General features: G+C 69.5%; 1 protein-coding gene across 3 annotated transcripts in view; it reads left to right on the top strand.

Annotated features, from left to right (window-relative positions):
- The window catches only part of TAF1C (TATA-box binding protein associated factor, RNA polymerase I subunit C), a 16558-nt gene extending 6313 nt beyond the window's left edge, over window positions 1–10245 (top strand). The window contains exons 2-14 of one of the 3 annotated variants that reach the window (XM_038402424.2): window positions 1466–1559; window positions 1963–2072; window positions 3488–3583; window positions 4105–4175; window positions 4690–4940; window positions 5426–5551; window positions 5792–5909; window positions 6482–6553; window positions 6897–7032; window positions 7147–7275; window positions 7592–7769; window positions 8378–8515; window positions 8856–10245. In XM_038402424.2, the coding sequence (XP_038258352.1) occupies window positions 1466–1559; window positions 1963–2072; window positions 3488–3583; window positions 4105–4175; window positions 4690–4940; window positions 5426–5551; window positions 5792–5909; window positions 6482–6553; window positions 6897–7032; window positions 7147–7275; window positions 7592–7769; window positions 8378–8515; window positions 8856–10099 (2763 nt within the window). In that variant the 3' untranslated portion in view covers window positions 10100–10245. The remainder of the gene's footprint in view (window positions 1–1465; window positions 1560–1962; window positions 2073–3487; window positions 3584–4104; window positions 4176–4689; window positions 4941–5425; window positions 5552–5791; window positions 5910–6481; window positions 6554–6896; window positions 7033–7146; window positions 7276–7591; window positions 7770–8377; window positions 8516–8855) is intronic. The other 2 variants (XM_038402425.2, XM_038402426.2) reach the window with 2 other exon arrangements.
- Window positions 10246–11699: the final 1454 nt, after the last annotated feature.

Below are 11699 nucleotides of genomic sequence, written 5' to 3'. Positions count from 1 at the left end.
GGCACCGGCAGGGCTGGGCGAGCGGGGGGCTGAGGGTCGGGAGTGGGGGGCACCGGCAGGGCTGGCTGGGGGAGCGGGGCTGAGGGTGGGGAGTGGGGGGCACCGGCAGGTCTGGGGAGAAGGGGGGCTGAGGGTGGGGAGGTGGGGGGCACCGGCAGGTTTGGGGGAGCAGGGGGCTGAGGGTCGGGAGTGTGGGGCACCGGCAGGTTTGGGGGGCAGGGGGCTGAGGGTCGGGAGTGGGGGGCACCGGCAGAGCTGGGGGAGCAGGGGGCTGAGGGTCGGGAGTGTGGGGCACCGGCAGAGCTGGGGGAGCAGGGGGCTGAGGGTCGGGAGTGGGGGGCACCGGCAGGGCTGGGGGAGCAGGGGGCTGAGGGTCGGGAGTGGGGGGCACCGGCAGGGCTGGGGGAGCAGGGGGCTGAGGGTCGGGAGTGGGGGGCACCGGCAGGGCTGGGGGAGCAGGGGGCTGAGGGTTGGGAGTGGGGGGCACCGGCAGAGCTGGGGGAGCAGGGGGCTGAGGGTCGGGAGTGGGGGGCACCGGCAGGGCTGGGGGAGCAGGGGGCTGAGGGTCGGGAGTGGGGGGCACCGGCAGAGCTGGGGGGGGGAGCGGGCTGAGGGTCGGGAATGGGGGGCACCGGCAGGGCTGGGGGGGGAGGGGGCTGGGGTTCGGGAGTGGGGGGCACCGGCAGGTTTGGGGGGGCAGGGGGCTGAGGGTCGGGAGTGGGGGGCACCGGCAGAGCTGGGGGGGGCCGGGGGCTGAGGGTCGGGAGTGGGGGGCACCGGCAGGACTGGGGGGGCAGGTTTGGTCGGGGCAAGGGGCTGCGGGTCGGGAGTGGGGGGCACCGGCAGGACTGGGGGGCAGGTTTGGGGGGGCAAGGGGCTGAGGGTCGGGAGTGGGGGCACCGGCAGGGCTGGGGGAGCAGGGGGCTGAGGGTCGGGAGTGGGGGGCACCGGCAGAGCTGGGGGAGCAGGGGGCTGAGGGTCGGGAGTGGGGGGCACCGGCAGGTCTGAGGGAGCAGGGGGCTGAGGGTCGGGAGTGGGGGGCACCGGCAGGGCTGGGGGAGCAGGGTGTGAGGGTCGGGAGTGGGGGGCACCGGCAGGGCTGGGGGAGCGGGGGGCTGAGGGTCGGGAGTGGGGGGCACCGGCAGGGCTGGGGGAGCGGGGGGCTGAGGGTCGGGAGTGGGGGGCACCGGCAGGGCTGGGGGAGCGGGGGGCTGAGGGTCGGGAGTGGGGGGCACCGGCAGAGCTGGGGGAGCGGGGGGCTGAGGGTCGGGAGTGGGGGGCACCGGCAGGGCTGGGGGAGCGGGGTGTGAGGGTCGGGAGTGGGGGGCACCGGCAGAGCTGGGGGGGGGGCGCCGGCAGGCCTGTGTGCGGGTGTCGGCTGTGGGTCAGGGTGAAGCTGCCTTGTGTGGGGTGCGTGGTGCAGACGAGGGGGGCTCTAGTAACCTGTCCGCGTTGTGTCCCTCAGCCCCAGGAGAGGTTTATTCCACTTCACAGCAAGAAGGGCGAGAGATGGGCCCCTGCTGAGGCGTGTGCCGTGCCGTTCCTGTCCCCCAACACGAGTGAGAGCCCCCCCGGCCAGGCCCTGAGCAGAGGGATTGGGGGCCCTACCAGGGAGGGGCCCAGCTGGCCCCAAGCCCAGCACCACAGGACCCATTTGTTACTTAGTGTCTGTGGGGGGTGGGACGGGGCCTGTGTCTTGAGTTTGCCGTGGGGCCTGTTCCTGAGGCCCCTGATCTCTTCCTCCCCGTAACCCCCTGGGGGCCCGGCAGAGCTGCTCATGCATGTCTGGAGGGTGGGGGAGGTAACACCGGGAGGGCAGGGAGCTTCTCAGCCCTAGCCCCAGCCCACCCATGGGGGCGCGTGCCTGGCACCGCCCTGCCTTCCTCTCCCCCCTGCCCAGGCTTGTGATGCGTTCCCTTGCCCACTGCGGTAAGCGCCTGGTCCTGCCCTTCTCTCTCGCAGGCTGCCGTGTCCCCACGCTGACGCCCCATGACATCCTCTACGTGGGGCAGATTCAAAGGAAGCACCAGGCCGGCAAGACTGGGGGGGCTGCCCTGGACTTCACAGGGCAGGTAATTCCGCAGGCCGCAGTGTGGCCAGGGGGTCTCCCTGTGTCCCTGCTCCCTGGGCAAGTGGGGTCCCCGTGGGCTCGCTGGACCTGCTCGCTGTCTGAGCCCCAAGGAAACTGTGGCAGGGCCCACGCCCCAGCTCTGCCCAGCCGGGCACTCCAAGGGGCTGCCTCTGTCGGTTTGACGGCTCCACAGGGCGGTGCTGAGCCCCAGCTTGTAAACGGGCTCTTGGAGGATCCCTTCTGTGGCCAGACCCCCCCCCTCCCCGGGGGCCACTCTTCCTCCAGGGTTGGCCACACAGCCTCGAGACTGAGCCCCTGAGCTCCAGCCACCTGCTCCACCCCCGAAGCCCTGCCCGTGAGTCTCATTGAGCCAGGCTCTGGGCAAGGCATGTCCCCTCCGCAGGGACCGACCCCCCAGCTCGTTTCCAGCCCTTTCCAGCCGGAGCGGGTTTGTCAGGCGCCTGGAGCCTGGCCCTGGAGGCCTGTAGGGCAGCCCAGGGAAGCAAAGGTGAAGGCAGCTCAGTCTGGCCCCTGTCAGGGCCCCACCCCGCCAACTGCTGTAGGATCCCCGTGCATCTGTCCTGGGTGAGAGTCGTGTGTCTCTCCACAGGCCCTGGCACCTTCCCCCTGTGCTCTCCCGCCCGGGCTTTGGGGAAAACCGCCCTTTTCTGGGTGGTTGGTTTCCAGGTGTGAGGGTCCCGGCCCCTGGCGCTCCCCTGTCTGATCCTTCAGTGATATGCCCAGGAGCAGCTTTAATCCCTCTGTGCCCACTGGGGAGAAACCCCCTGGCAGACCAGGCACTGCCAGGCGCAGGGTTCAGACAAATCTCACAGAGGGCCCAGCGTGCGCTGCTCCACAGGCTGGCCCCATTGCATGCTGGGCCCTTTCATCTCTCCGCAGCAGGTCCCTGGTGGGGCTGGGTTGGGAGGTTCCCCGTCCCCATTGACCTTGGTGCTCCTGCCTCCAGTCCTCCCGGTCGTTCCCGTAGCGCCCCCCGCTGGTGCGGCAGGGCAGGGCAAGGCTGTCGGAGATGCCAAGGCCAAAGGGGTCACTGCACCCTGCCCCCCAGGAATCCCCGGCTGAGTGCGAGCAGAGCTCCTAGGAAACTAGCCCATCTGGATGTGCAAATGGCTGGTGGTGGAGAATCCCCAGTCACTTGCTCTGTGGTTAATCTCCTCGCCGTTAGAGGCTGATGCCCTGTCACTTGTCCGGCTCCAGCTCCCAGTCCCCGGGTCGGGTCAGCCGTCCACTGCCCAGCTGCAGGGCCCAGCTCCGTACCCACGTGCTGCAGTGCCGGGGGCAGAGCCCAGGGACTGGGCCAAGGTCCCGCAGGGAGTCTGGCTGAGCTGGGCACAGAACATGGTCCCCCCCCCCCCAGGCCAGGCCTGTCGTACTGACCCTGCCTCTCCCTGGCAGCTGGCTCACTTCTTCCTGGATCACCCCGAGGAGGCCTTCAGCACCATGGGGCAGCTTCTTCAGGAGCACTTCTACCTGGGGGAGGAGCAACTGCAGGTGAGCGTCCCTTGCCAGTCCTCTGCTCCCCGCCGGGCCTGACCCAGAGCTGGGGAGGGGCAGCACCACCTCGCTGCGTCTGCTCCTGACCCCAGCTGTGGGAATATCCCACCTCCCCCCATTACTGCTGTCATACCCGGGGGCCCCGCTGTGCTGGATGCTGCGCAGACACAGAACAGAGGCATTGCCCAGCCCCCGGGGCTCACGCTCAAAGATGAGCTGCGGGAGCCGAGGAGACAGTGGGGCAGTACGGGCAGCACGGCAGGCAGGGCTCCTGCTGGCATGTGTGCCCTCTGCCCACCCCGCATGCCCTCTGCCCTCCCCAGCAGGCCCTCGTACCCTTCCCGCACCTCATGCCCTCCACTCATCCCATGCTCTCATTCCTTTCCCCCAGTGCATGTGCCCCCCAGCCAGCCCCAGTTCCCTGGTACCCCTCCCCCAGCGCGTGTGCCCCACAGTTCCCTGGTACCCCTTCCCCAGCGTGTGTGCCCTGACCTCAGCCTGTCCCCTCCCTCCTGCAGAGCAAGGCGCAGGAAAACACCATCTCAGTGAAGACCCTGGTCCAGGAGCTTGACCGGAGGGAGGGCAGGCGGTGAGTGGTGCCCGGCCTGAGCAGGGGCCCTGGGGCCTCAGGCACTGCTCTCTCCCCTCCGCTCAGGGTGCCGTGAGCACAGCCAGTGGGCAAGGGGAGCAGAGCCAGGTGCGACACAGGGCCTCCAGGCACCGGGTGTGTTGGGCAAGGACAGCACCGACCCTGCGAGCCAGCGCCCCGGCCAGCACAGCAATCGGTGCTGCTCCTGCATGGCCCAGGGCGGCTGGGGAGACCCCACAGAAAGTCTGGACTGCTGGGGAGAGGCCAGGGGCCTGTTCCCAGGGCCTAGACTTCCCCTGCCTCTGGCGCCCAGCCCCAGTGAGGAAGCTTTGTCTGTTGCACAGTCTGGGCGGGGGGGCTGCAGTCTGGGGGATAGGATCAGTTTGTGGCACTAGGGAGGAGCTGTTTGGGGGCCCCTCCCTGCACATCCGTCCTGTGCAGCACCCTCCCTGCTGCCAGGCTGGCTGTGGAGGGGCAGGGCTGAGCTGTTCCTGATGCCCGGCTGTCCCCCCAGTGACTGCCCCTGGCCCCAGCCCAGCCCACGGCTGCGCTGGTTCTCCTGCCTGTCCCGGGACTGGCTGTTCGAGGTGCCCCTGGGCCTGCTGGCCGAGTGCGTCCATGAGGAGCTGGCCCTGCAGTGGGCGAAGTTGCTGTTCGACGACGCCCCGACTGGGGGGGCACTGGCTTGGCTCCCCACTGAGGATGTGGCTCCTACCCCCCGAGGCTGCCTGGTCTACCCAGGAGGGGAGGCCATGAACCTCCTCTGTATCCTTCTGCAGACAGGCCGGGCTGGCGATGCTGGTGCAGGGCTCTGCTGAGTGTGGCCCCAGCCTGGGGGACGGGTGGGGGAGGCAGAGCTCATTGCTGGGGGCATCAAGTCCCTGTTGCACCCCTGGGGATGGGGGGTTTGATGCCCAGGACCCGGCTGATCTGTCACTGGTGATGGGATGGGTGCAGCTGGGCTCCATTGCTGGTGCCTCTGTGGAGGCTGGGGACTGGCATGCAGGGGCTGGAGATTGTGGCTGGGCTGGGGGGGCTTGCTAGGCTGGGGGGGGGGGCTGACTGTTGTCCCCGGGCTGGGGGCTGGGATGGGCTGGGAGGTTGGCTGGGCTGGGGGCTGAGTGTTGTCCCCATGCTGGGAGGTTTGCCGGGCCGGGGCCTGGCTGTTGTCCCCGGACTGGGGCTGATCCTCTAGCATGGGGCCAGCCGTGGCCCCTGCAGTCGGTGCGTGGCCCTTGACACGGTGCCAGGTTTCCAGGAGGTGGCCCTGGAGCAGGTGGCTGGTGCCCTGCAGCCCCGCGCCCATGGCTGCCCCGCGCAGTTCGAGCTCAGTGGCCGGGTCCGCCAGGTGGCCACTGCGCAGGTGGCCGGGGAAGGTGAGTGGGGCCCCGGGGAGGTGCCAGGCTCAGCTCCTGGCTCTGCCACCGGCTGCTTGTGGCCCTGGAGGAGGGCCGAGCCCCAGGGTGTATGGGGCAAGGAACTGCCTCCTGTGCAGGGGGGTTGGCCGAGGTGCTGAGCTCACCTGCTCCTGTCCTGGGGTCCCCGTCCCCCATGGGCCTGGCCCCGGTTGGCAGCCATTGCCCCCAGGACTTACTGCGGCATCTCCCCACGTGTAGCCCTCGTTGGCGTTCGCTCGGATCATCACTGTGGTGCCTGGCGGCTCCGGTCTGGCACCGCCCCTGCCCCGCTCCAGGTCATTCGCACTGATGCGCCTGCCTCCTGCCTCACCGTCAGGTACGTGCCTGGGCTGGCCCGGCTGGAGGAGCCGGGAGCCCAGAGGGGCCAAGGGTGACGCTCCTTGCGGGCCCCGGGCTGGAGGGCACCTTGCTACCCCCTGCCCTGGGCGGGAGCTGACCCCAGAAATGCAGAAGGCGCTGTCCGTTTGCTTCTGCGGAGCAGGGGAAGAAAGGGGCCTGTCTGCCTTCCTCGGGGCCACAGATCAGCCGCTTTGCGCCTGTGGCTGGTGCTCGGTTCCCCTCTGCTGAGTTCATGTCCCCCTGGAGCTCCCTTCCTGGGGCTTTCCCTGCGGCCCCTGCCCCGGTCCAGGCTGGGCTCAGGGACCCCCATTCGTCCCAGAGCACCAGTGTGCACGACTCAGTGCCATGGTAATGCCAGGTGTGCTGCGCTGGTGGTCCGTCCCGCCCGCCATGGGTGCAGCGTGGGAGGTGGAGTGAGTTTCTCGGGCCTGCCACAGCAATGAACCCTTTGCCAGTGGAGGCCTTTAAACCGGGTTTGCTGGGCCTGTCCGTCCTGTGCCGGGGGGGGGGGGGGTCTGCCCCGCACTGACGCTCTGCCCTTCCCCACAGCCCCCACCTCCCCGGGGAGCTGTCCGTCTGCACCCTCAGCGGGGCCGTGTACCTCTGGAACATCGAGACTGGGTAAGGGGGGCCAAGGGCTGGGGCCCTGGGAAGGGGGAGGCAGTGCAGGCACCTGGGGGCGGCTGGGGCTCTTCCTAACCACTATGAAGCCTGGTGCTGGGAGCTGCATATCGCCCTTCCCCCGCAAACAGCCAGGGACTGGCCCAGGCAGGGAGCCCCATGCCCTGCGTTGTCCCCTGCCCAGGTGACGTGCTGATCCCTCTGCCCATTGTCCTCCCTTCGCCTTCCCCCCCGCACCGGCCCAGGCAGTGGCCCCTGTGTCCCTCCGCCCTTGGGCTGGCCCAGCGGTGATCTCCACGCTCCCCACCCGCTGCCAGCCCCGCGGTAATTCCTGTGTCCCCAGGCTGCAGCGACTGCGCCAGGACCCCGAGACGGCGTTCTTCCGAGAGGCATCCCCCTGGCGCTGGAGCGAGTTCACCGCCCACCCGCGGGTGCTGAGCTGCGCTGACCGCACTGGCCTGCAGTGCCTCGACGTGCGGGTAAGGCTGCCCGAGTGCAGTGTGGGGGGAGGGCAGGGCTGGGGCTCACGGGGGGCCAGGGCAGGGGGCCGCCCTCCCTTGCTGCTCACGTGCCCTGGTCTCTTCCGGCTCCAGGCTCCCTCCAGTTGCCAGTTTGATCTGTTCAAGGTGGGAGAAGAAGCTGAGTGCCAGAGTGGAGAGCGAGTGATGCTGCCCATGTACCTTGGCAGGGCCCACCCCTGCCAGCACCTCATCACCACGCAGGTGAGTGCCCGAGTGGGCGACGCTCCAGCCCCTCAGCGCTGGTGGGGAGGATCCTGCAGAGCCCGTTCCAACCTGCGGCTTGGTGCCCAGCTGCTAGGCCCGTCAGCTCCCCACGGCGCCGACTCGGTTCCCAGGGGCGGCTCCAGGGGCCTGCATGGCCATGAGCTTGACAGGGTCGGGGCTGGGCCCTGCCTGTGGGGGGAGCAGGCACGGCCCCCCCGGTGCCCTGCCCCCCAGGTTACCGGTGGGGGAGGGGAGCAGCCCCGGGGCTCTCTGGGGCGTTCTCACTGCCCCCCCCGGTGCCTTGCCCCCCCAGTTCTCGGTGTATGTGGTGGACGAGCGCTTCCCCCTGGTGCCGGTGCTGCGTTGGGAGCACATGCTGGAGGCCCCACCTGTCTTTGCCCATCTCAGCCCGGGCCAGACCCAGGAGAGGAGCCACAAGGTGCTGCTGGGCACCCACCGCACGCAGGAGCTACTGCTGCTGCAGTACACGGGTGAGCGGGCGCGGGGTGCATGTGGGGGCTGTGAGCTGCTCCTGCTGCAGTCCCTGGCTCGGGGGGGGGTGCTGTTTCCTGCAGGGAGGGGTCGTGCTGGGGGATGGTGTAGGGCAGAGGTCACCAAATTGGGGCGTGCCCCCCTAGGGGGGTACAGAGGAATGTTTGGGGGGCCCAGTGAGCCCAGGCCAGCCGCCATAGGCGGGGCAGGGAAGGAACACCACCCAGCCCCACCCCCAGCTGCAACCTCAGCCTTGGCTCCCTTACCCTTGTCTAGAGTCCCCCACCCCGGGAACCCAGCCCCATTCCTGGCTCCAGCAGGGGGAGGGTGCGACCCTGAAAAGTTTGGGAACTTCTGGTGTAGAGGGTTCTCTGGAGGGTGTGTACATGTCAGCATGGGGGTTCCCCAGAGCCAGGGTGCCCCTCCCCCAGGCACATGGTGCTCTGTCAAGGAGGGGCTGAGTTACAGCCATGGGGGGGTAGTGCGGGGGGGGCGGACTAGGAGGGATCTGGGGGGTCCAAACGGGGGAGAGGGCAGTGCGGGGGGGGGGGGTCAGAGCGGGGACGGTGAGCTCCCGCACAGCTTTTCACACTCCCCTCTCCCCCAGGTGGCAGCCATTCGGCCTGCCAGCTCGCAGGGCCCCCCCGGCGGCTCCATCCCATCTACCAGGGTCTGCAGCACCTCCCCCCGCAGGTGACCCCCCAGCAGGGCCTGCTGTGCCAGAGGCTGACTGCACCTGCAGCTGGTAGGTGGCTGGGGGTGGGGGGGTGGCCTGGCATGGAACCCCCCATGTCCCAGCAGTCGCAGGCCCGCATCACTAGGGTGCAGCCAAAAGGAGGGACCCTGGCTCTGACCTACCTTTGTCCCCGTGCCTCTGACGGAGGGGCTCCAGAGAGCTGGGAGGGGTGGGACAAGGATCTCCCCTGCTCTCTGGGGTGGGGCTGTGTGGGCCCAGTGGGGGTCTCCCCAGCTCTTTGTGTGGGGCTAAGGGGGCCGGGGGGGTTTCCCCTAGCTCTGTGTGGGGCCTGTTGGGGGTTCTGTCCCTGGCCGCTGCGCTCACCCCCCTCACCTCCGTTTCCCCCCAGGTGTGACGGCCGCCCACGCCGGGCAGGGGCCGCTGGAGTCCTTGCTGGTTTTCCAGCTCTCCGAGGCCGGGGACCTGTTCTACCAAACCCTGCTGCACGAGCCGCCGGCAGAGAGCGAGTCGTCGGCTGCCCCCGCCTCGCCCCCGTCCCTGCCAGCTCCTGCTGCGGCCGGCCAGCCCTCGCCCACGTGGGGCGCCTCCCTGGGCTCGGGCAGCGAGGAGAGCGGCCGCCTGCCTCCCCTGCCAGGGACTGTCTCCGAGGGCACCGCCGATGCCGGGCAGGCAGCAGCCCCGGAGGAAGCCAGGCCCAGCGTGGGCCCCAGCCCGGCAGCCGCTGCCCGCTACGGCTGCTGGCTGAAAGCTCTCATCAGGGACTGGAGCCGGCTGCCGGAGCACAGCCAGCCCCAGGCCCCCCACACCATCAGCCATCGGCGCCTCTTCACCGGTGGGGAGCTGAACCAGCCGGCCGGGGACAGCGCCCTCCATGGCCGAGCCCGCCAGCTGCTGCGCCGGGCCATGCAGGAGCGGGGCTGCCTGGCGCCCTGGGCCCTGGGGCCGCCCCCCGCCCCCCTGGCCATGCCCCACCCCGTGGAGCCCTGGGCCTGGCCCGACGACCTGAGCAAGCGGCTGACGGCGTCGTGGGTGGGCGGCTGGGGCGAGTGGTGGGAGGAGAAGCTGGGCATGACCAGGGCCCACAAGCTGCACGCGCTGCGGGACCGGAGACGGAGCCTGAAGCAAGCGCGGAGCCGCCACAGCCTGTCGGGCAGCTTCACCTCCTCCGTCACCTACCAGTCCGAGCTCAGTGACTTCTCTGCCTGCAGCCAGCCCCCCAGCCAGGCCCGCGAGGAGCAGCGACCCCCGGCCCCTGTGTGCCACCAGGACCTTTCCCCACCGCGGGCGGGACAGGGGGACCTGCCCCCAGCCCCTAGGCAGTGCTGGCCGGCCTCCCCACTGGACAGCACCTCCCAGCGCAGCGGGCAGGAGGCCTGGGGCAGCCAGGACACGGAGGACTCCTCCCAGCTGCTCTCGTCCCAGACCCTGAGCTCGCGGGGCATCCCCAAGGAGCGCAGGAAAACCCTGCGGGACTACCTGGCCCTCTTCACCGAGCCTGCCCCGCAGCCCCTGTCCGAGCTGCCTGCGAGCCAGGCCTCCAGCCTGGGCAGCCAGCACTGGGGCCCCTCCTCCCAGAGGCAGCGCTCCACCGGGTCGCAGCCCCACCGCAAACGGCCCCGCATGGGCTTCTGAGACCCACGGCGGGGGGGTGCTGGGGGCATTGTCTGGATGCCCGGAGGTCATGGGGACGGGGAGTGCTGGGGATGGTGTCGGCCGAGCCCCAGCCACGGCCTGGGGCTGTTGGCCGGTGCAGATAACTCAATAAACAGGGAAAGGCAGCACCTGGCCATTGTCTGCGCCATGGGGATGGAGCCTGCCTGTGGGGTTTTCTGGAGCAGTCCTGACCCCCAGCACATGGCAGGAGGTGCATGGGGTCTGGGGGCTGTCAGCCGCTACGGTTTCTTGGGCACGAGGCAAGGTGGGCGGAACGCTGGCATTGCCTGCTGCTGCCATGTGCAGGGGTGGGTGAGAAGCCGAGCTGGGGGGGGGCAGGGAACTGGGGCTGTGGGTTGTTCCGCTCCCGAGTCCCTGCTCTGGCTGCCCCTTCCAGCCGGCCCCACACTGCAGCTGGGAGTGAGGCAGGGAGAGCCAGAGCCGAGCTAGCGTGTGACTGCCCCGCTGCCTTCACAGGGCTTGCCTGGGGCAGCGCCGGGCGCGGGCCCTGATGGCGGTGGGGGGAGCTGGGCACAGAGGACTGTCATGCTGCTGCTCGGGGCACAGAGAGCCCAGGCCTGTGGGTGTAGCTGGGGCAGGGCGTTGGCACACACCTCACCAATGGCAGCGGTGAAACACCTGTGTCCTGAGAGCTGCCCCCCCCTCGACCTCTAGGGTCACGGGAGCAGTGGGGGCTCCCAGCCCTTTCCACAGGGGCTGGGGAACTGACCCTGGGCACACAGGAAAACCAGCAATGAGATTGCTTGAGAAACATGCAGTATGTACTTGCCCTGTGGAACTCACTGCCACTGGATAGCCCCTCGTACGTTCACCCTGCCTCAGCGCTGGGGCAGCCCTGTGGCTGTGGGAAAGGCCGCTTGGGGCAGGGTATTCCAGTATTGCCCCTCGCAGGCTTTTCTGCCCCTTATTCTGCGGGAGCAGCCCCGAGTCCTGGCCCCTGTCAGAGACGGCAGTGTGAGCTACGTGGGCCCCTGGGCTGAGGATTTTGTAACAGATGCTCGAGAGAGAGATGGGCTCTGGCCCCTGTCTCTTGGTCCTGGAGGGGATGGGGGGAGGCTCTTCCTAGGTCCCTCCCACCCTGTGGGGCTCCCTGTGCACTGGGCAGATACTTGAGCTCCCCACCCCTCTCCACTGCCCCCCTCTGTAGCCAGCAAGCCCTGCTGAGTGACAGCTCTGCGGGGCAGGACCTGCCCCTCACCCCCCAGCCCTGAGAAGCAGAGCGCCCAGGACTCCTGGCTGGAGCGTGGGGTGCTGCGCGGCCACCTCCAACAGCCCCCAAGCTGCAGGGCCCCCAGCCAACGCCCCGCGGCAAGGGAAGGCAGCAGAAGCGAGCACAGAGACGGCTGCGGGGACACGAGAGCGATCTAGCAAAGGCTGAGCGGTGTGGAGACAGGGACGAGGGAAGCGACATTCACCCCTTCTCCTAACACGGCCAGGGGTCACCCCAGCAAAGTAGCGGGCAGCAGGTTTCAAACGCACAGGGAAGCGTTTCCTCCCCCAGCCCAGCCCGTGTGGGGAACTCCAGCGTAAGCGGGTTCAAAGAGGAACGAAAGCCCCT

This window comes from Dermochelys coriacea, chromosome 5 (genome assembly GCF_009764565.3).
Source record: "Dermochelys coriacea isolate rDerCor1 chromosome 5, rDerCor1.pri.v4, whole genome shotgun sequence".
Lineage (NCBI taxonomy): Eukaryota > Metazoa > Chordata > Testudines > Dermochelyidae > Dermochelys > Dermochelys coriacea.
Note: the sequence above shows the minus strand (reverse complement) of the source record. Positions and strands in the feature narration are given on the sequence as shown.